At 46.2% G+C, this 24,132-nt stretch overlaps 1 protein-coding gene across 1 annotated transcript in view; it reads left to right on the top strand.

Annotated features, from left to right (window-relative positions):
• Nucleotides 1–11,321: 11,321 nt before the first annotated feature.
• The window catches only part of VAV1 (vav guanine nucleotide exchange factor 1), a 650,161-nt gene continuing 637,350 nt past the window's right edge, over nt 11,322–24,132 (top strand). Inside the window, exon 1 of the mRNA XM_078686053.1 lies at nt 11,322–12,478. Coding sequence (XP_078542179.1) covers nt 12,275–12,478 — 204 coding nt within the window. The 5' untranslated portion in view covers nt 11,322–12,274. The remainder of the gene's footprint in view (nt 12,479–24,132) is intronic.

Here is a 24,132-nt window from a genome sequence, read left to right as displayed (position 1 = left end):
GCCCCACTAGGACGGCCGTCCAGGTGTGGCGACATGCTTCCATGGCGCTTGGGTGGACTGATAAATTGACTCGTGCCACCCCCCTCTACGCGTCTGATAGACTTGGCTCACTTTGGCAGTTCCGGGGGTTTGATAGGTGGGACTTGATTGGTATCAGCAGGATTGATGATGTTTGGACTAAGGGGAGAATGAAGACGTTTGAGGAATTGAAAACCGAGTACGCTTTGAGCGATCGCGAATTTTTTCGCTATGCGCAGGTCCGCCACGCGGTGCTCTCGGTCTTCCCTTCGGGTGCGGAGATACCGGAGTCGTCCCCGCTTGAAGACAGGGTACTGGATGGACATGTTCCTGATAGTACGATTTCGCTTATTTATAAAAAATGAATCAACTCCAGGTCTGATCTCCTGGTTCGCCTTAGAGAGGTCTGGACTGGTGATGGGCTGGAGCTGGACGATGAGGACTGGCAGGCGGCGATCTCCTTCCCTAAAGAGGTGGCCATCCAGGCGCGCCTTAGATTTGTGCAACTTAAAATCCTACATAGAGTGTATGTCACTGGTCCCCGTTTGGTACACATGGGCTTCTCTGTGGATGGTTTGTGTCGGCGTGGATGCGGTCTCCTGGGCACCTTTTTACATATCATCTGGGAGTGCCTTGAGATAGTGCGATTCTGGTCCCGTGTGCACGAGGTGATGAGTGAGGTTACCGGGGTGCGATCGATGCCGGAAGCTAGGAGATGCCTGCTGAACGTATGGGAACCGAATGATTACTCCGTGTCGCAGCTTCGGTGGGTGACCTTGGGCAATATGATTGCCAAACGTGACATTGCGCAACTGTGGGGCGCTCAGGGCCCGCCCGGGATTCGGAAATGGAAACAAAACATGGACTGGTGCATGTTCAGAGAAAAAACGGTATATATTTCTCGAGGTACCCCCCGAAAATGGGGGAAGATATGGACTCAATGGAACACTTACCGTGGTGATATATGTGCCCCTCCTCTTCCTGACCCAGATGTTGCACCCAGGTCCCCGTAACCCGAGGGTTCCTTCACATACTACTGTATACTGGTTGCATTTTGTTTCTTCTGCCCCCCCCCCCTGTGAGACTCTTTCTCGATGGAACAAACGCTCATGGTATTGCCCTTCCCGCTCTAACACCATGTACTGCAACGTTGTGTATACTGATGTCTCTTTTTCTTCTTCCTTGCAAGTTGTTTGTGTTTGTGTTATAAAATCAATAAAAAGTTTTCAAAAAAAATAAATAAAGACTGGAACCCCGAATCTAGGTATCAACTCTTTTAGTAGGAGCTTAGCTACTGTTATGCCGTCATTCTGTGTGGCAGGGTAAGCTTCCACCCACTTTGAAAATAGGCAGACAATGACAAGGACATACCTTTTTCCCTCACAACGAGGCATGGTAATGAAATCAATTTGTATCCTCACAAAAGGACCCCCTGATCTCCCAATTTTCATCAGTTCAACTACTGTTCTCTTGCCAGCGTTGAACTGCTGACAAGTCAAGCACCTCTGGCAAAGGGACTCTGCTACCTTCCTGAACTTCTTGTTGTACCAAGTCTGTTGAAACACCAGAACCATGGCATCCCTCCCAATGTGTGATCCCTCATGTATCAATCGAGCCATTGGGGCAAGCAGGTGTCTATGTAACACAGGCATACCATTTGGGCCCACAATGACACCATCCTCACGTCTCGGTTTACAACCTTGTTCTTTCCACTTCTCTTTCTCTTCCCAGGGCGTCACATGCTGCCATTCTCTCACTTCATCCCATGTAGGCACTTCTTCAAACATTCTAAGTTGGCAGCTGTTTCCAACCCCACCCCGCCTGGGATTTATTCTCATCTGCTCCATAGCACATTGTTTTGCCACCCGATCAGCAAAGTCATTTCCCAAAGATACAGGGTCAAGGCCCTTCTTATGAGCAACACATTTGACCACTGCCAATTCTTTTGGTAATTGGATTGCCTCTAAAAGGTCTTGGACAACTTTTCCATTCCGAATGGGGGTACCTGAGGAAGTCAGGAATTCTCTTTGTAGCCATAATTGGCCAAAGTCATGCACAACCCCGTAACAGTACTGACTATCAGTATACACTGTTACTCTTTTGTCTTTTCCCAATTTGCAAGCTCTTATCAAGGCGATCAATTCGGCTACTTGTGCAGACTTTACTCCAAATAGATAGGATGCTTCTTCAATTTTGTTTAACGTGACCACAGCATAGGCAGCACTTAGGCCTCCTAGTTCATGCCTCAGGCATGAACCATCCACAAACCATTCCTCATCATGTACAGGTAAAGGAGTTTCCTTAATGTCTGGGCGAGGTTTAGTACTGAACTCTGTCAGGTCAATGCAGTCAGGCTCATGATCTCCCTTATCTTCCATTACTATTGAATCAGGGAGTAGAGTGGCAGGGTTTAAAATGTTACATCGGGTAATGACTATATTTGCAGCACCCATGAGAATCCTCTCATATTTAGTCAGCCGACTAGGGGTGAGATACTGAGTTTTTGTACGAGTCAATAGGATCACAACTGCATGTGGAACATACACAGTTACAGGATGTCCCATAATAATAGACTCACTTTGTTCTAAACTGGTGCAAGTTGCAGCTACTGCTTTTAGACATCCAGGTAGTCCAGCAGCCACTGGATCCAAAGTGGTAGAAAAATATGCCACAGGCCTTCTGGTCAAACCATGCTCCTGAGTCAGGACTGACAATGCACAATTGTCACGAGTGTCACAGAATAGGCCAAACTCCTTAGAATAGTCAGGCATCCCTAGAGCGGGGGCTGTACACAGGCAATTTCGCAACTGTGTGAAAGCTGTTAAGCTCTCGTCATTCCATTCAACTGGGTCCTTTGTTCCTTTCTTTGTCATTTGTATCAAAGGCTTTGCAAGGACTGCGAATCCCACAATCCATTGCCTGCAGTAACCTACATCTCCGAGGAACATTCTGATTTCTTTCTGAGTACGGGGTAACTGCATATTTTGAATTATTCTGACTCTCTCTGAGGTGACTTTTCTGATACCTTTTTTCTATCTGGTGTCCCAGATATTTCACTGATTTCGAACAGAACTGTAATTTATCAGGGGCCACTTTATGTCCCTTTTCACTCAGGTGATTCAGTAGGGCAATGGTGTCAACTACGCAATCCTTATGGCTTTTAGACGCCACCAATAGGTCGTCAATGTACTGTACCAAAACAGATTTTCCAGGTAAGACTAAAGTTTCAAGGCATTTTTTCAAGATCTGATTAAAGATAGAGGGGCTTTCTGTGTACCCCTGGGGGACCCTGTTCCAGACATACACGTTACTGTTGAAAGCAAATGAGAAAAGAAATTTGCTGTCTGGATGCAATGGGATCGAAAAGAAAGCATGACATAGGTCTATCACAGTAAACCATTCAGCATCCCAGGGGATCTGATACAGAATCACTGCTGGGTTCGGGACAATAGGGCAGCAAGAGACCACTATCTTGTTTACCTTTCTCGGGTCCTGCACTACTCTGTACTTGCCATTAGGCTTTTTGATGCCCATAATGGGTGAGTTGCATGGGCTACTCATTACTTCCTGTATGATGTTTGCTTCTAGCAATTTCTGTATTTCAATGGCAACACCTGCTCTCACTTCTGCACTCATTCTTTAAGGCTTGGTATTGGGGTACACTGCATTTTCTCTCATGGCTATTTGTATGGGGTCTACGTTTTTCATTAATCCCACATCCTTTCCTGTAAAGTCCCATACTTCTGGCTTCACTGTCTGCTGGAGTTCTTCAGGTAAGTCCTGTATAGTCAGTCGTTTTATTTCTGAGTCAGGTCTAATTAACATTAGCTTATAGATACCATCTTCATCTGGGGTTTGAATTTCGACGCCCTTTGGTGTGCAAAAGATGGTACAATTCATTTTGCACAGTAAATCACGTCCCAGTAAGTTTACCGGACTGGTATCACAGACAACAAATCTGTGCATTTGTTTAAAATTTCCAATTGAGATCTCCATGGGCTCGGTAACAGGTGTACTAATCAATTGATTAGATACTCCTACTACTTGGATAGCTTCTCCCGAGAGGGGTAGGTTTGGAACGTCCACTGTTCTCACAGTAGAACGGGTAGCACCAGTGTCCAACAGAAAGGTGACATCATTTCCATCAACCTTTCCTTCAATGTATGGCCCTGACTGGTCTACCGGCAAGGAGGCGCCAAGTACGCACTCCTCGTCCTCCCCTCTCAGGCCCCGTCAGTACTGGTCGTCACAGAAAGTGTCATTCAGTAGATACTGCGAAGTTGCTGTATTTCTATTCTCATTGCCTCCCCAGATTTCTACATCATCACCCTGCGGTGATTTCCCTTTAAAAATAGGCTTTGGCGCTCGGGGCACTTGAATCGTTTTTACCTGCTGCTGGGTCTTTCCTCGTTTTTCATTCTGCGTCTGTGGAATTAAATCAGGTAGTTGGGCATTATCACCTTGTAAATACGGACACTCGTCTCGCCAATGTCCAATTTCTCCGCACTGATGGCAGGGAAATTTCTTTTTCGCGTCCTCTCTGCTCATTTTAGCTCGGGGTTTTCCTCCACCCCCACCCCCAGGGCCTTAGTTCTGAGCAGTTTTATTTAACTTACTCAATTGCTTTTCCTGCTGTTCTGCGAGCTTTAATTGAGCCCACATCACCTTCTCCTTCAGGGCCTTTTTCTTTTCAGCCATTTCGTCCTCACAGTACTTTGCGTACCGTAGGACCTCATCCATTTTCTTGGACTGCCAACAGATTTTATTATCTTTTATCCACTGACAAATTTCGGGTCTTAAACCGTTTACAAACCTGTAAATAAAGTGGGTCATGTCCTTCATCTCGATGTTATCTATACCACTGTATGTCTTAAATACCTGCAACAGCCTTTCATAAAAGGAGTGCACAGTCTCGTCCCTTTCCTGCGTGGTTCTATCTATCTTGGTCCAATCAGTTTCCTTTGCGGGCACTTTTAGCTTCAGATGCTGAATTACTTGTTCATATTTCTTCATCACTTCCTTCGATGGTTCCCCTGTTTTTTCATCTCTCGGGTATTCCTCACTAGGCCAGGCTATGGCTATCTTACACTCAGTCCACAGATCTACAGGGACCACTATATCGAAGAACCCATCCAGGTCCATCCATAGGCATTTCTGCACTTTTACGAATCTTTCTACCTGTCGGTACCAATCAACTGGCTTTTCTCGTAATTTTGGGAAGTCATTGGTAAAGGACACAATATCCTGCCGGGACCATGGAACGTGTACATATTTTCCACCTGGCACCTCGCGCATAGGACATAACTGTTCTGGTTTGTCTGCTTCCTTTAGGACAAATTCAGAAGTTACTTGCTTAGATCTGGCCTCATCCTTTTTCTTGGCCCATCTGGCTTTCCATCTTTCTACGTCTCCCCATTTCTGTAACACTGTCATTAATTCTTTGACCTGTGCCTTTTTTCCTGATATATTCAGGTTTTCCAAATCTTTGTCTGAAAATTCTGCTCGGTATGGTTTCTGTAAGGGTTTCGATTTTGAAATATCTATTCCCATACTAGCAGCAGTATCTGTCAATTTTTCATGAAGTACTCGGGCATTGCGGGTAAGGCTTTTGCAAATAAACAACAGCTCTTCTTCTAAGTAGGTATTTAATCTGTCTAATCCTACATTTCCTGCCATTAATTCTTCTATTTCTACTCTCAGTTTGTAGAGGTCTAAAGGTTTTGTTTGCGAAGTTTGTTTCTCTAATTCTTGACTCCATCTTTCAATTTCCTCAGGTGTAACCAAAGTGACGCTTCTAGTACCCGATGTCGATTCCATTTGAATCTCCCTCGCATTGAAAGGATTATGTCTTTTCTGCATCCTTTTCCCTGTATTTCTAATGGGCAGATCCATGAGTGAGACCTTAGATTCACACTCACTCGTCTGTTCATCTACAATTAAGGGTTCTGGTCTGGGCTGTGCTATGACGGGAGTAATGACTGGAGGTTTTGGACTTTCATGCCGATCCCCGTACAATGGGACCACGGGTCCGATTGTTACTGGGATTGTCAATGCTTCAGGACTGGTATTTAACTGGGACATTTTCTGAATTATCTCAGCTCTCTGTTTTGCTAGCACCTCCCGCTCCTTTTCTTCCAGTAATCTCTCTATGGATTTGTCATGTAACACCTGCGGGGTCAGTGTGGGAGCATAACTCGGGGCAGTGGGATGAGTCTCACCAGGTCCTTCACCATAATTAGGTCTTGGGAACAAACTTCCTGTACCTAGGGATCTTCGTTCTTCCTCATACTGTGGCTGTAATAACGGCATTCCTGAACTGGAGGGTCTCACCTCGCCTCCATAGGGAGGTCGAGAACAAAAATCTCCTTCACGGGAATATCCTGTCTCTCCACTAGCTGACATTCTGGGGTATATGTTTCTGTTATCCACTGGTCCTAAACTCTCAGTATAGGGAGGTATGTGGTAACCCCCTCCTACACTTGCGGACCTAGCTTCTTCCTGGGGAGGAAGTCTTCGGGAAATATCTCCTGCACTGGAAGGTCGATGTCCTTCATTATAAGGAGGCGGACTTCTCATACACATGTCATCTAATAATTCATCATCCGACTCTCCGATGGGTACCCAATGTTTAGATTTTTCCAACCGTTTCTTTCCCCCAGAAGAATCATCTGCTGATATCATGGGAAACAGTCCTTCTACAATCATATTCTGCCTCCACTGTTTCATCTTTTTGGCTCACGCTTCCTGCTTCAACTTTGGATAAAATTTAGTTAACCCTTTATCCATCCGTGGCTTATCCCTTTCGAACGCCTCGATTTCCCATTCCTCTAGTGCTTCATACTGCGTTAATCTAGGTCTGGGATGTAAATCATTCATTCGGGTTCTCAAATTGAATAGAATTCTGCTGTTAAATGTTCCATCTAACGGAAAAGCCAATACTCCGTCATCTTTCGTGTATTCTGCCCAATTTTCCAACCATACACATGTGTTATACCCTTTATCGAACATCATGAAAGATGCGGGAGTATTTGGTGGCGGTATGACAACACCTTCTCTAGTTTTAATCGGTTTGTCTTTTTTGAAAAAATTCTTTACTTTATTTACAAGAGACAATTTTCTCTTATTTCCATACATAATGTCGTATCTATTAGTCTTCCACTGATCTTTTCCAAACCCTAGGTATCTTGGATCGGGTCTAGTCTCTGGAGTATACGTGTGCCACATACGATTTCTGCAAGCGGCTTTGTTTACAAGTCACTCCCAATCCAAATGCGTCTTTTATTTTCGTGCGGCCAATAAAATGCACGAGTTCAAATATCTTCGACCAATGGGTGCGCGGCCCTTTCGCGAGACAATTCTCACGCCTCGGCGCTCACCCCTCCTTTACAATTCCAGCCCCGCTACCCGCCCGCTGCGTCTACCAATCCCAGCGCGGCACAGAGTGACGTCAGAGAAGCCTTGCGACTGACTCCCTCCTTTACAAGGTAACGGAAACTTTCTTACTTTCTAAAGTGCTTAGTGCTTGGTTATTTCACAACGAATACACATTCGCCACTGTGCTCAAGTGTCTAGACAGAAAGAAATTTTCACTGCAAGTAAACTACTTCCATTTACTTTTTACTCACTACGGATAGGTCTTCTCTGCCTACCCCTCACACTAGCATCGGGGCACCTGCTACTTCCCTAGACTCATCCACCTTTCCGGGATATATCCAAGTCTAACGTTTCACCAGCGAGCCCTTTTGCTTTCACTCAAGCTCCGATGAACCTGCTACTCTTCCGGTGTGACCCATACTAGGTTATGCCACAGTAGGAATTTTGCCAATGAACCTCGTTACTAACATTTATTCAATCATACATTCAGAAAAACCCTAGTTAGTGCTTCCAGTTCTGCCTAACCTGCACCAACTTTCCTTAGAGCCAGTGACCTCAAAGCAAGTGGATTCTATTCACCACTCGCTATTCAATTCCCCGGGGATTCCTAACAACATAAAAGACGTTTTACGTACGAATGGATTAATACATATAACAGTATAATAACAAAAATAACAATTTTAAAACATTTCATAATTTTTCAAAGTAAACAATTTTCAAGCGAGTGATCAGATCTCCTGAAGTGCCTACTCTTGTAGCAGCCTTAATACTAGCAGCTTCCGACTTAGCTAGACTAACAACTAATCTTACCTAACCTTTAACTATTCCCTAACCATCCTCGATGCTACCAGAAAATTACTGCTAGAGATCGCGGGTCACCCGACCAATAATTTCGCCACTTCTGGCTTCGGGCCCATATACTTTACTTTATCATATACATTGATCAGATGACCACACAATCTACTACCAATAATTGTGAGTTCCCTTTCGATTATTTCCAGTGTACCCAACTTACCATCCACTGTATGGGTACCTATGACCACGATGGGTCAGGGAGCTAGCTGTAAAAGGAAAGGCAGCAAGATACAAACCCCAACTTTTGTACTTTATTTCATGAAATGACCACGGACAACTGAGAAGTTTTAAAAGTTTATCTTAGATTTCAGATTCTTCAATCATACAGTTTATAGAAATGAGGCAATCTATAATCAGAATAACGAAAAGCACATAACCATATAGGAAGAGTATACAGGTAACCATCTAACCCAATAATGGGGGAATTCAAAAATAACGGAAATGAAATTCGAGGGAGAGTACTTAATGCTAGGGATTTTATGCACGTATAAGGAACTTTATCATGGGGTCATATTTCGAGAGAAAAGACACTAGGGAAACCTATACATCTATGGAAGGGTAAAAAGTGCAACACGCTATAATTCTAACGTTATTACTTCAATTCAGTATTTAGGAGAAAAATATGATCACACATTAAATTTATAAACAGTATGGTGAGATTTATACTAAAAGGACAGGGGAACATAGGAACATACTATGAAATGCAAACTGAAAATGACTTTAATGAGATGCAATGTTTGCGGAGAAAAGCATGGAAAATTTAACATATGCAAAAGGTGTGTCTTTATTGAAGCAAAGACAGAAAATAGGAAGTGCAGTTTCAGAGATTTCAGCAAGATATTTACCTAGACTGGTGTGAAAACCAACCCTGGCCACGGGTCAGTTAAGGACAGGAAATACCCCAAGGAATAGCAGTCATCAATGGGACAGCAGGTGCAGAATGGACCCCTCAGGACAGGACAGGAAACCCAGATTAGGATCAGGACAGGACCACCAGGACACGACCAGCACCCGCAGTTCGGAAGCAACGTCTGCGCTCCACCCTCTCTGCAGCTATCGATCAGAACCCCGATTGGGTCAGCGAACTCCCAGCAAAGTGCTCCGCCAGCACTTTAAGGTTTAGTAAAACCTTAGTCTATGGTCAAATTCGGACAGAGTGCTCCGCAGCGCTCTGTATCTTCAAGTCACCTATTGAGTGCGTTGGGTCAGTGACAGGTCAGCTATTCAGACAAGTCGGAAAATTTCCCTAGGTGAACCCAGGGTAGATATACTGTTTTTGGGCAGTGTACCACCCCCAAATGTTGCAAAGTGTCAGAATCCCCAAATTTCGATTGGTCCTAAGGTAGGATTTGGTTAACACACCAATCAGAACAGACTATTCTAAGGCCAATTTTGCATGTTAAGGTGCCGCCTAGCAAGATTGGGGTTCCCACGAGAAGTCGCAGGGAATACAATGGAAAGAATACAATGTATACAAATAGGGTACAAGTTAGGCTTTCTCGCTGGATGAAGGTTCATCTTCCCATGCAGGCTCTGCCAGCAACCTTCTTTGGCTTGGTTTCAATGCCACCGCACCATCGATTGATTCTGCGCAGAAGTACCCTCCAAGATGGACTCCCCAGCCCCATCACCCCTCAGTGCCGAGGATACATGAAAAGTAAGCGAAAACAAATTAGTACATAGAAATAAATGAATGTATTACATGTCATGATTTCGTACTCTAGTTTCATCATTTGTAAAAATATGCTATGCAATTACGGGTAAGTGCTACACATAACGACACGATAAGCAATAGCACGAACTTCAAATCATTATCACATTAAGCTGCCATTTTATGGCGATTACGCATGCGCCCCCTTTCCCTCCAAAATTATCTCTACGCAAAGTCACGTGAGTGTGACTGACGCATGCGCAGAAGAGGAAAGTCAAGCAGCGGCCATTTTAAGGACAAGGATTAATCGTATTAGTAAAACACATAGGCAAGCGTCTCTATGATACCCACGCACATTCAAAATACATAAAATTAGTAAAACAAACAATTGAAGTTACGAGATTATAATAGATTTTCGAGGTTCTTGACTCGAGCAAGTCGCGATGCGAAATCTTGCTCTATCAATGACACTTGGCAGCCAATGAAACCAACGCGGAAAATACTAATATTAGTTGCCAAAGATCACAAGTGTCACCCTATTAAATGATGTAATTTGAGAAAAGTGGAAAGAATTCTCTTTGCCGAACAGTGTCCCCAGCTGACAGTGCGGTTACAGGCCGCAGTGTAAGTTATTTGCCTTAATGTTATCATCACTGCAAGAACCTAGGGAGGAAACAATTGAATACAAAAATGTTACTTAAAACCCCGAGCCCAAATGAACTTTGGTGAAAAAGCTTCACGAGAAAAATATGTGAAAATCCATTGATAACGCTCCAGTCCCCAACCAGCTGAATTAAGCCACACGCCCGTGCAACACGTCTTCACCATCATCTTTAGGGCTTATAGGATCACCCCTCACCGCTCCATGTGAAAATGTTCTCCAGCGCAAAGCTTTAATACACGTGGACTTCAAGTGATTTTCCCGGAAAAGAAAGCATTTGAATCTCTTTTGCTCAAAAATGGCCTTTCAGGTCCAAAAGAGGAATGGCCTCAAACGCCACGCACGGGAATCGAGTGTATTTGCTATATGCCAGACTGCCAGCTGTTTTTGCCACAGGGTGCTCTGCTCATGTGTACCCCAGAGTGCCTGGGCTGTCTGTATGAGTATGTTAGGTGTCTATGTGGGCCGCTGTTTGCATCAGTCTTCCTGTGAGCAGCAGTGTGCCTCTGTGGGTGTACTGTGCATCTGTGTGTGCTACAGTCACACTGTATGTCTATGTGCATACAAGCGAACAGACCCGACTCACGGGGGACATTCCCGATTTTTGAATACAAATTGGCTTTACTTTACCGCCTGAAATAGCCTCTGCTTTTTTATGGTATTTTTTTTTTTTTTTTTACAACTCCCACCCTCTAAAATGTTGGCATGTATATGCTCCGCGTGAGTGTAAACGCCACGCCCTGCTTCAGTAACCTCTCTATTTCGACGCGCGAGAGCGCCGCGAGGCCTGCTCTCGTGCCAGAGCCGGGGCCGCGGGCGGCGGGTCACTTCCTCCTGCGCCGCTCCCCGCTGCAGCCGCTGTGGTTTCTGTGACAGTTATAGAAGGGGAACTCGCTCATTTCTTGCTCGCAGCAACAGGCGCGCGAGAGGAGGAAGTGAGAGGAGGCGCGGAGGGAGAGGGCGCCCTGCGAGGGGAGGGGACGGGGAGGCGCCGCGAGGCCGAGGGGACCCTGAGGTGGGGGGCGCTGGAAGCCAGGGTACAGGCCCGACACAACAGAACACAGGGGAGAGCTAAGGGAGGAGTAGAGACACGGGGGGAGACGAAACATTGGGACAGGTGAGAAAAGAAGAAACAATCCACTGCAATAAGGAGGGTCTGAGAGGGAAGGATGCAAGGGGACGGGGAGTGACTGAAGAGGAAGTGAAAGAGGATGACGCGAGGCGAAGAGATCAGAGCTGTTAGATACAGCAGGCAGGAGGTGACTGAGGGCGAGAGAAGAGGCAGCAACTGTGCCCGGACATTCCTCTTTTAACGAGAGGGCTGTCAGTGCCTGACCTGAACATCCTGAGGACATTTACTGCCCTGGAACTAATGCGTCCCCTGGAGGACCTTCAGTGACCTGCCCCACCTCCTTTAGGCGTGTTAGCCACCTGGACCCCTGCGTCGCCAAGAGAAGTTTCAGCGACAAGAACTCCTGCACCTCATGAAGGAGTGTCATTGGCTTGGACCTTGAGGATTTTTGGAGCACTTGGACCCCTAGAGCATTTTAATTACTTGTGTATTCCAGTGACTCTGGGGTAATTCAGTGACTGGGGTCTATCAACGCACTGTAATTACTTGTGTATTCCAGTGACTCTGGGGCAATTCAGTGACTTGGGTCTATCAACGCCCCCTAGAGGTGTGATAGTAACCTGAGCAAACAATTTCCTTGGACATGGAACTGTGGCGGCAATGTGCTCGCTGGCTCATCCAGTGCCGGGTGCTGCCGCCCAATCACCGGGTGATGTGGGACACGGCTCAGGTCTGCGACCTGGCACAAGCCCTGCGTGATGGGGTCCTCCTGTGCCAACTACTCAACAACCTGCAGCCCCATGCCGTCAACCTGAAGGAGATCAACCTGCGGCCGCAGATGTCCCAGGTGAGTGCTGCATGCGCCTTCAGCCTCATGCACTGGAGGCCCGCTGCTCCGTCGCCATCCATTGTTCACTGTTGACTCTGTCTAGGGCTCGGTGCTCCATCGCTCAATGATTCCTCCAGTTTATATATTGCTGTCTGGTGTCATTTAGTTTCTTCTGGGCACTGGGGATTTTCATATACATGCAGCAGAAAAGGAGGAAGTTAGAGTCCAGTCAGATGAGGCCGTGACCTCAGTCCCATTCTTGGGGTGTGGGCTGCTTCACAAGTCCCATTTTAAGATTCTGGATAATGTGTATGCTGCTTGACAGAGTGATTATTTTTTGGTTTGTTAAAACAAGGCAGTGCCCTCAAGCTGTAATATTTGTTACGGCTTGTGTTAGTTTTTCCCATGTCAGCCCCAAGTGGGGCACTCTCTTAACCTCACTCCTTCCCTCCTCCAGCCATATGGGTGCTCTCGTTCTCGCCTTGGTCTGTCCTTAAGTAGCTCAGCGAATGGAGAGACAAACAAGTACACCCATACCATTCCTATTGGTTGCTATCCATCATTTCTGCGTGGACTTATTGGAGGACATAACATGGCTTGTTGTGTAATGGTTACTTCTCTGCTGCTTGAAGCTAGACACCTCATGGGCAATTGCTGTGTTTGGTTTTGCATGGTCAAGACATGATAACACTAGGACTATTGATGCCTGAGTGCTAAGTCCAGAACCCTTAGGTCTAAGTAATGGAACTTAAGTAATTAGAGCCTGATTATGAGTCTGTCGGTGTCTTCTGACGTGTGCAAAAGTGTCTGTTTGCGCATGGGTTGGAATTATGATTTGGAATGTATTGACTTATACAAGAATTATCGGCTGTGTTAAATATCTCAACCTTCGTTAAATTTCAGGAGGTCAAAAATGCCGAAATTTAACAGGGGAAAAGTATAATGTATTTACTGTATTATGCAGATGTTGGTGCTTAAAACATAAAAATCTGCATGGGATTTCCCAGTAACTCATAATAGGTAAAATGTATTGCACTCGATTAGTTACATACCCCATGGTATCTTTATCAGGTTTGATAAATAGCATCTATTCTCATAATCAGGCCCTCATTGTTCTCATTGTAAAGAATATGTAAGTGGCCATGTTCCAAGTGGCAACTTGGACTCATATGTGTGATCTGTTCTCACTCCAATTGATTATGTTCAAAACTGCATTTATTTTCATACAACTTTCTGTATGCTTACTTCAAATTAAATTCAATACCATATTAATTTAGCATTGCCACATTAAACATTAATTGGGGTGAGGACGGATCACATATGTTGTATTAACCCATAACGCTGTGCACGTATGAGTCCAAGTTGCCACTTGGAACTTGGCCACTTACATATTCAATACCACATGTCAGGCAGAAATCAGTCATACGTGGCACGCAAATCAGTTTGATCATAAAACATTTCTGAAACAAATATATACTAAAACGGAGTGCACAATCTACTACCATTGTCTAATTGTAAAGAAGGCATCTCTGGTAACTTCAGTAACATAAGTTTGGAGTGAGAGGTTGGGGACCATGATTGCATCAAGGTTCTTCACCACATGTTATGTGTTTGTTGTCATTCCCAGTTCCAGAGGCCATGCAAATATAGGTTGTAATTCTATTGGGTTCCACAGGAGAGAATTTCCATTTTTTTGTTGAGTCGATTTTAAAATGCTTCTTTAGCATACACTAGTCTGTTGCAGAGAGGAGTATACTGAGGCAGGTAGGCTTAAGATCAGAAGGTCTTTCCAGTTCAGAGATGATGTGGGCATCATCGCCTTAGTTGTAGCTTGGAGGAGCTGATAGGTTCAGGAAGTGGAGATGGGTATACATAAACAGAAGTGGGGTGATGTTGTTGATCCTTGTGGACACCTATCTCAGAGGTGAATAGGGGCGAGCAGAACAATGTAAATATGACTGTTTGTTTGGGCTCTACCAGTGACAAAGTATTTTATCCAGTTGAGGAAGTGCCCAGATTTCTGGTTTTGATTACTCTTTGTATCAACAGTTGCTAGGCTACAGTGTTTAATTCTGACGACAAGCCAATTAGGAGTTGTGCCTTGACTTTGTTTAAAGCTACAGTGTTCTTGAGGTCATCCCATACAGAGATTAATGCCGATTTCATACTCCTTTTTCATGTTTAAATCCTGTTTGCCCGAATGAGTTTATTTTGTTCATTGAAGCTGGAGATCGGAGATAAGGCTGCCTTTTCAATGAGTTTTCTTAGAAATGGTCAGTTAGGTATTGGTTTATAATTTGCTGGCTCTGACTGATCATATCCCTGCTTGTTTAGTTTGGGTTTAATGTAAGATGTTTTCAGATTGCTTGTGAACTCTCCAGTTGATAGAATAAAGTTAAGGATCGCTCTGGCCAGTATGGCTACCGGACTTTCTTGAACAAAGCTTTTATATATGCCCAATGGCCTGTGTGAGATCCTGCTATGTTTAAAGCTTGGATTAGTTGATTTGGTTCTTTTATCATTATTAAGACCATGCAACACTTTGTAGATTGTGCTGTGGGTGTAGTACTATTTAGCAGGTTTTCTAGTTGGAAGCTGCACTACCTGCTTTTAAGATAAAACGCTGAAGTATACAAAACAAGTGATGGGCAGAATGACAGAATTAATCTCTGTCACTGGTAATTCTGGTAATTACATTGTGCTGCATCCCAATCAAATGTTATTTTGTACAACATGTTACCTCAGTTTGGTGCCAGCCATATGCAAATCAGTCTTAATTCTGCTCCCAGGCCAGGTCCTCCCTGAACCTGAAAACAAGCAACCTAAGTTCTAGTTTCACCCTTATTAGGGCTTCTCAGTCTGGTATTGGTTTCAGTGGCACAGTGTGCATGAGGTTCCACACTGGGCATACCCATCCCACCTCAGGCATCACACTGAAGTATACAAAAAAGTGATGCTTAAATTAATCTCAGCCACTGAAAAATACTTGGGCTTTATCCCGGTCCCTCGTTATTTTGCATTCCATGCCACCTCAGTAGACCTAGCGGTATGCAAATAAGCTTTGATGCTGCACCAACGGGAGCAGTCCGGCCTGATTTGCCAGGCCGTCCCTATCCGAAACACAAGCAACCCGAGACTAGTTTCGCCCTTATTAGGGCTTATCAGTTGGGTATAGCTGTGTTCCTGTGACGGGTATGCCCAGATATGGTACTCGTGCACACTGTGCCACTGGAACCATGCTCTACCTGATTGAGTAGCCCAAGCCTGTTATATAGCATACGATTGACCACAGTATTTCTGACCAGTACTCAAGATGTAAAGGTAATAGTGTTGGAAACTGTGTTCACATGAGTTGGGTATGTCAGGGGCTTGAAGAATATTGGAGGTTAATTTTTCAACACAGACTACGTTGCTTGAAGCAGGATGTCTGCCCGGAGCCTGGAGAGGAGTTTTGCATGACTATGGTTCTGGAGTCAAAGATGAAGTTCCTCCAGTAACTCCTCATGTAATCCCACTGGTCGATAGTGGTTAATATGGGGTAAATTGACAGTGGTTAGTAAGTTGCTGTAGAGATGGCTGTGATTAGTCATTTGGTTGATATGACAGCAGAGCTAATAATATTGATCCCTCTTGTCCAGGTAGCTGATAGAATTAGAAGGTTTTTATTGGCTACGATGTGGTGACCAGTGTTCATCTTGCTGTTTTAGAATTTGCTCTGGAAGTCGATATACTTGTGATTTGTTTTGCAATAAAAGATGTTGTTTGTTCCAAAAAATTGTCGGGTAATTGTTCGGTTATTGCCTTTCTACACAATTTTGTTGCTGTTGTTATAGCCAGTGTGACAGTACAGCGTGTGCGTAAGAAGTAATAGTCAGTCCTACAAGTCATTCAAGGGATCGAGTAGCAGTTTGATTGGAATGGATGTGGAGGTTTGTGACTCAGCAGTCTGTCAATGGAGATAACTAGGGAGAGGCTATGGAAGGGTTAAAGTATGGAGGTGATTGACAGTATAGAGAGTTGTACGGAAAATGGTGGAAGGGAAGGTGTGAAAGGTAGGATAGGATTGGGAAAAAGGGTGACGTTAGGAGATCGAGAGAGCATGTCATTGAGCCTGGTCTCCGACATACCAGCAGGGAGCTTGATTCAAAACACATGGTTTGATGTCACTAGAGAGAGGTTTTTCAGACTTGTTGAAGCATATTAATGTGATAAGTCGAGAAGGTGATAGTTTAGAAATGAGGAGAGATTGCAGCTACCGATGACATCCGAGCCCTGCTCGACAACGGAGAAACAGCGGCCCTCATCCTCCTGGACCTCTCCGCAGCCTTCGACACTGTCTGCCACCGTACCCTAGTACAGCGCCTCAGCAACGTCGGAATCCAGGAGAAGGCACTGGAGTGGATCACCTCCTTCCTCGCCGGAAGAACACAGAGAGTCCGCCTCCCCCCGTTCAGATCAGAGGCCACCGAAGTCATCTGCGGCGTTCCTCAAGGCTCCTCGCTCAGCCCAACACTCTTCAACGTCTACATGAGCCCCCTCGCAGCCATCGCACGCCAGCACAACCTCAACATCATCTCCTACGCCGACAACACCCAGCTGATCCTCTCCCTCACCAACGACCCCGCCACAGCCAGAGCCAACCTGCACGAAGGGATGACAGACGTAGCCAAATGGATGTCGAACAGCCGCCTGAAACTGAACTCGGACAAGACGGAAGTCCTCATCCTGGGATCATCACCCTCCGCCTGGGACGACTCCTGGTGGCCCCCCGCCCTGGGCAGCGCACCCAAACCCACAGACCACGCACGCAACCTGGGCTTCATCCTGGACTCCTCCCTGTCCATGACCAGACAGGTCAACGCCGTCTCCTCGTCGTGCTTCAACATCCTGCGCATGCTACGTAAGATCTTCCGATGGATCCCCACCGAGACCAGAAAGACGGTCACCCAGGCCCTCGTCACCAGCCGTCTGGACTACGGCAACTCCCTCTACGCCGGAACCACCGCCAAACTCCAGAAGAAACTCCAGCGGATCCAGAACACCTCAGCACGACTCAACCTGGACATCCCCCGCCGCAGCCACATCTCCGGACAGCTGAGAGACCTGCACTGGCTCCCGGTCAACAAAAGAATCACCTTCCGGCTCCTCACCCACGCACACAAAGCCCTACACAACCAAGGCCCAGGATACCTCAACAGCTGCCTCAACTTCTACGCTCCCAAACGCCAGCTTCGATCGACCAGCCACGCCCTCGCCGCCGTCCCCCGCATCCGAAGAGCCACCACAGGAGGAAGGTCCTTCTCCTACCTAGCCGCCAAGACTTGGAACTCCCTTCCGACCCACCTCCGCCTGACCCAGGACCACCTCGCCTTCAGGAAGCAGCTCAAGACCTGGCTGTTCGAGCAGTAGCGTACCCTCTCCCCCCCAGCGCCTTGAGACCCTCCGGGTGAGTAGTGCGCTATATAAATGCTTTGATTGATTGATTGATTGATTGATTGTGGAGCGATGAGGATGAGCAGAACAGCATGCCAGTGTGTCAGTGCGTAATGGTGCGATAGGAAGTGATGCGTCAAAGAAGGTATTAGTAAGTCAGGTTGTTTTTGGTTTGTGTTCAAGGATGGAGTATTATTGTCACAAGGTGTTTTGTTTTGAGGGGAGCATAGTTTACAGTAGATGCATTGGACCATAGGTTATGGGCTATGGTGGGGAAAAGAGCAGGAGGGCGTATTGTGTAAGAGAGGCAATGGATAGAAGAGGGTGCTAGCAGAGAAGGGCAAGGAGGATGGATAAGAAATGAGGAAGAAAAGGGAAGGCAGGGCCAGTGTGATGGGAGGATGGGGTAATCTGGTTTAGCAGGTTTAGAAGGATCAGGGTTACTGGAAGGAGGACTTGGAAGTAGGGTGGTGGTAGAATGAAGAAGTTGTAGAGGGGTGCCCATCTGGACAAAGTTGGTGAAAGTTTAGCATTCCTGTGGGCAGGATGCACAATGCCTTTTTGCTTTGTTAGATACCCTTGTTACCAAGTCCTAATTACCAGGTTGATTAAATCTCTGTGTTTCACATTGCTCCAGTACTTTTGCCACGTAAATACTTGGAATTCTGTAATCTTTTGTAGGTTTTCAGTTTGTAATATGTACCGATTGGTTTGGAGGACCAGAAGCTCAGGTACTAGACTCAGAAAAACTTGAACCCTTTGTTGCGAGTCTTTTGCTTATTATTCCTTATAGCAAACAAATGATGGACGGAATGCCGACAATGCAAACATTCTCCCCAAGTCAAAAGAACTGGGTTAAATCCATCGTTCTTTTGCCCACTACCTCACCCCAGTTTAGACCCAGTCATATGTAAATCAGTCTTGACCCTGTGTCTCATGGGAACAGTCCTCCCCGGACCGGAAACAAGCATCCTGGGACCGGTTTCAGTGTATGTCACCCTTCTTCAGCCAGGCTAGCTTGAATTCAGTGGCACAGTGAGCAAGGGAATGCCGAACAAAAAACAATGGATTGCGGGCCCAGATCTCTGTACTGGGGTGAATGTATGACATTGTTCTGTATTCTGTCCATCAATTGTTCGTTTTGTATTATTCCTATCAGCGTGGGGTTTAGCATTGACGCTTGCGGTCTAGCTTCGGCGTTTTTGCTACACATCTGTTTTAGTTCTGTAGCAGGACCACTTGGATGCTTAGTAGCTTCTAGTCCATTTCTAGTCCATTGTGTGATCTGAGTTTCAATAGGTCCACGTGTAGTTTAGAGTCCAAAGCAGCAGATGTGCAACAATTTAGTTTTTTGGGAGAGGGTGGTTATTTCTGCACAATTCCATCTTCAAAATGAAATGTGCATTGGCTTGGTGCAGCTCGAGTATGCCCAATGTGACCACAGTGGGGGATCTGTTGGGGCAACTCACGAAGGAGAATGCTGAAGCCCAAAGGCATAAAACACCACGGCAGGGACCCAGTCATTAATGAATCCTTTGGGACCCCACTTGTTATTTTTATTGTTTATTTTTTTGCACACACTTACCGCAATACTCATACTACCTCTCAACACCCCCCCCCCCCCCACCCCATTTTAGTCTCATCAGCATAAAGAAAAGACCTCCAGCAATGAGCCCCTCTGCGGGGCCCGTTGGACATTACAGCGCTAGCCCAACAAGGCGCTGCCCTATGATGAAGCATGACACCTCCTGGGGTGTGTAAGGGCCCTTGCTCCTAAAGGAGAGATTCCCTGCTTCTCTTCTGTTGATCCCTGGACCACCCCCTTTTTAGGCACTGCATACTTTTGTTTCTATTAGTCTGACCAAGGGGCACGTATGCTGGACCTGTCGCAAGCCTCAGTTCCCTCTTTCTTGCATAGGTCAGAACTCAACTGTCATAACTTATAATAGTTGAGTTCTGGTGTCTTTTCTTTATAATCAGCACTGGGTGCGTCACAAGTAGCCTAATATACAAAAATTAGTGACTGGCAGTTATATAGGAATTAAAGACTCCAATTTATTATCAGTATATTATACATATACGTTTTGTAAAATCAAAAGGACTTGGCTAAATGAAAAGGCAAGAAGAGAGGAGATAGGTTAGAGAGAGGTGAAAGGAGGGACGGAGGTGCATCAGGTTGGAATGGTGCTGCAACAGCACCTATGAACTGCCGACCTGTTATGCAAAGCTCTGTAGATGGAAAGGGGAGTAAGTTGTTCCTTGAAGTTTCTGTGTCTGACCACGCATTGTTCCGAATCATGTGCATTCGCATAAGTGCCAAATGACGTCATGTCACCTGTGACACCAACTTTTAAACTGAGTGATTTTTCGCTTGTTGGAAATTTTCCAACCGTACAAACGATGTTCAGAGCCTAATTTCAAGAATCAGGATCCGATATGGTGCGGGAAAGGACCAGCGGCGCAGTAACCTGACACCTGCCCACTTGGAAGCAAAGGCTATGTTAGCCGTGTATTTGCAGCTGCAGTGTGCGCGTGACCGCTCCGTCACAGGCATACGTTATGACGTCACAATTGCATAAAGCGCCCGCGAGGCGGAGGTTCGTCAGTTGGAAGGTGGCTGGGGAGGGAGCAGGAGGCCACACCTGGAGGGGATTCTCCGGCGACATTTCTTAAAACCCTACCCCAGACTCCTATATTCATTGGCCAAAGCTGGTCACGGCTGACTTTATTACTTTAGAAGAACTGAACAGAAGGTGAACCCCGACACTGCAGAAACGGGGGGGTCGCTTATTTGTGCAAGACAGCCGACAGGTAGGACACTGAGTGGAAGATGGAGGTGTAAGACAAAGGGTAGCTGGGACTGTTCCAGTGCCAGGTTGTGCTCTTTAATCGCAGCTTAAACATTAAGACCAAGATGATTTTCACAAAACATGACCAGCACTTACTTCAGCATTACTCTGTATGAGTACCCTGGCAGAACAGAATGGAAGTCGGAAAGGTTTTGTTGTGGTGATGTCTGTGAATTTAAACTGGGAGTGAATTCTCGGATCTCTGAGTTTCACTGCAGGAAGGAGGTTATATTTTCCAAAAGAGATGTAGTGGATACGAATATCTATATGAGTTCTGCTTCCTGTGTTTTACAGTTCAACTCTCAGTAAATCCGAAAATGGAGAAAGGGTTAACGTTTTCGACACAACACGAGTGTAACCAACAAAAATGCGTTATGATTGAATTCCAAATGTGTCATATAAAAAGTCTTAAGAGCTAAGTCCTTAGTTACAAATATTACTTTTTTGGCGGGGTTAGTGGTGGCGTTTGGGGGTGCAAATCTCCAGGGATGTCTGCGGCCTGGGGAGCCAGCCATGGGACTGTGGGGGCATTTGCATCCCCCCATTGTTTCGGCAGGAAGAGGGCATGTGAAGGCCGGGTTCTGCTGGTGCCTAGAGGCCTTGCCCCTCCACACCCAGGACCCGTGTTTCCGGGTATGGGTTTGCGTATGTGGTAATTATGCATCTGCAAACTCGGGCTACTCACTATTTATGGCCTGGAGCGGTATCCTCCCAAGGGTACCGCTTTGGGACTGACAGTTGAGGACCTAAATGGTAATTAGTAACATGGAACTTTGTGTACCCAAAATATTTCATTAGAAAAAAATAGGGTAAAAGCCTTCACCGGCTTTAAATCATAATAAAGATGAATGTTCTACTTTTTAAGCTGGTTTATACAGTTATATTAATAAAGCAGTGCGTTATGGTGCATTTAGAAACTTGATAGGTTGTCTATTCATTTGTCAGTCAGTCAAATAGCTTTATTTCGATAACAAGTATCATAAAAGCATCATCATTCATACAGTTTAACAATAAAAATACAAGTTATCATAAAAGCGGCCTAAGATCGCCCTGTCCAGTGAGAAACTATCTGCCATCGGGGCCCTGCTGGATGCAGCCCAGAGCAATTTGGGCCCATTGCTGAGTGCACCCAAGGAGGCCACGCAGGTTTTCTGTGTCCTAATTAAGGCACTTAGCAAACTTTTTGTCGTGCCCAGCAGTGCCCCGGGTACGTCCAAGAGTAATGAAACCTGGACAAAACAGGGTTGGTACACGACCAAATGCAGGTCTCAGAAAAAGGCCTTGATAGGGGCTGTTAAATCCAAGTCCCCAATAGCAGTTAGAACAGCAAGGAAGGTCTATTCTCTCACTATAAGGGCAGCAAAAAGGGAGTGGGAGGAGAAGTTTTGGGAAGATCTTTTGATTGCAAGCAAGGGAAATGACGCAAGGGGCTTCTGGAGTCTGATTAGGAATAAGAATATGCCGGATGCTTCGCTGGTTACATCCCTGCAACATCCCTGCCTAGCTCTGGTACACTCACTTCGAGGCCCTGTATTCTTACCCTGAAGGGGTTACTAGCGAGTCCTTTTTCTTAGAGGACGATTCAACAGATAGTGATATGGATGATTTCACTGAGAGGGAGGTGGAGGCTGTAATCAAGTCCCTGGTCCCATTAAAGGCTGCGGGGCCGGATGGGGTACCCGGTGACTTGCTTCGTGCCAATCCCAAGGAATGGGGACAATTGGTCGCTGCGCTATTAAATGCAATCATGAAGGGCGCACTAGTACCTGATTCCTGGAAGGGGGCGGAGGTTGTCCCGATATTCAAAAAGGGGTGTCGGGACAACCCCGCTAACTACAGGCCCATCAGCCTAATTGACTCTTCCCAAAAGGTGGTAGGGAAGGTGATTTTGGGGAGGGTCCTTCAGTGGGCTGATGAGCACAAAATACTGTCGGACTTCCAGGCGGGTTTCCACTCGGGTACGGGGACGATAGAAGAAGCATTCAGGCTGATGCTCTTGTACTGGAAGGTGGTGGTGCTGGGCAAGGGCAGTCTTTATCTGGCCTTTATTGACCTGAAGACTGCCTTTGACCTAGTACCGAGGGAGGAGCTATGGAGGGTTTTGCAGGGGCTGGGATTGCCCGCCTATATCCTGTCACTTCTGATTAAACTCCATTCAGATAACTATGCACAGGTGCGGTGGGGCAAGAACGGGGAGAAAACCAACAGAATCCCAGTGCTTGGGGGTGTCCGCCAGGGATGTGTGCTGGCTCCCACACTATTCTCATTGTATGTGAATGGTGTGGTTGAGCACCTGCTTAAGGAACCTGCAGATGCCCCGTCCCTGGCGGGCACCAGGATCCCCACCCTGCTCTTTGCTGACGATACCCTGCTCATGTCAAAAACACCTCATGGTCTCCAAAAGCTCCTCACCCGCTTCCAGGAGTTCTGCTCCCTTAGGGGCCTGATTATTAACGTAGATAAGACCAAATTCCTGACTATGAATCCCCCCAAAAAGTTAGGGCCCCCTCCGGTTTTAAATCCCCTGGAGAGGGTCCGAGAGTTTGATTATCTAGGGATTCGCCTCAGTAACTCCATGAGCTGGACACCACATATCCAAAAGATGTTGCTCAACCATAAAAGGGTGACTGGTGCCCTACTCAGGGAACATCGTTCATCCCCCAAACATTGTATCTCCCCAGCTATTGATATTTATAAAGCACGAGGGGTTGCTGCGGCTTTGTATGGGGCGGAGTTGTGGGGCTCCACAAACCTGGAGGCATTAGCCAAGGCAGAAAGTAAATTCTTGAAAGAACTCTTGGCACTCCCATCGAGCACACCGACCGTCCCAGTGCTTCTCGATTTGGGCTGCAAATCAATCGCGGACCAGGCGCGATTACGGCCTCTGCTCCTGTGGGCCCGCCTGTGGAGGGTCCCGGAGCTAGCCTCCTATGCAGAAGGCCTGTCCGAGGTAATTGCTATGGAGGGATGGCAACGAATTAAATGGCTAAGGGACATCAAGAGTTTATTGGTGGAGCTGGGTTTGGAAGGTTTCTGGGTTACTCGCTCTGCTTGTCCGAAAGCCACCTTGAAGAAGTTATATTGGGATTGGATAGCCACCAAACTCATTCGCAACCCACGCCACTGCAATTCGACCGCAGCATTCCTGAGAATCAAAGACGTGGTTGCTTACGAGCCTTATCTCGACCTTATCATCATTCCCCTGGATAGGGCTCTCTACTTCAAACTCAGAGTGGGCACCTTGCCTTTGGCCAACTTGGTGTCCAGGTGGAGATCTTCATCTTCCCAGTCCTCTCCTTTTTGTGCCATGTGCTCGACACGGGTGGAGACGGTGGCTCATTTTTTCTTCGAATGTCCTGACTATTGTGCCCCAAGGAGGCTTTGGCTAAC

The sequence above is a fragment of the Lissotriton helveticus genome, chromosome 1_1, assembly GCF_964261635.1.
Source record: "Lissotriton helveticus chromosome 1_1, aLisHel1.1, whole genome shotgun sequence".
NCBI classification, from domain to species: Eukaryota; Metazoa; Chordata; class Amphibia; order Caudata; family Salamandridae; genus Lissotriton; species Lissotriton helveticus.
The sequence above is the reverse complement of the archived record's forward strand: the minus strand, read 5'-3'. Positions and strand labels throughout refer to the sequence as shown.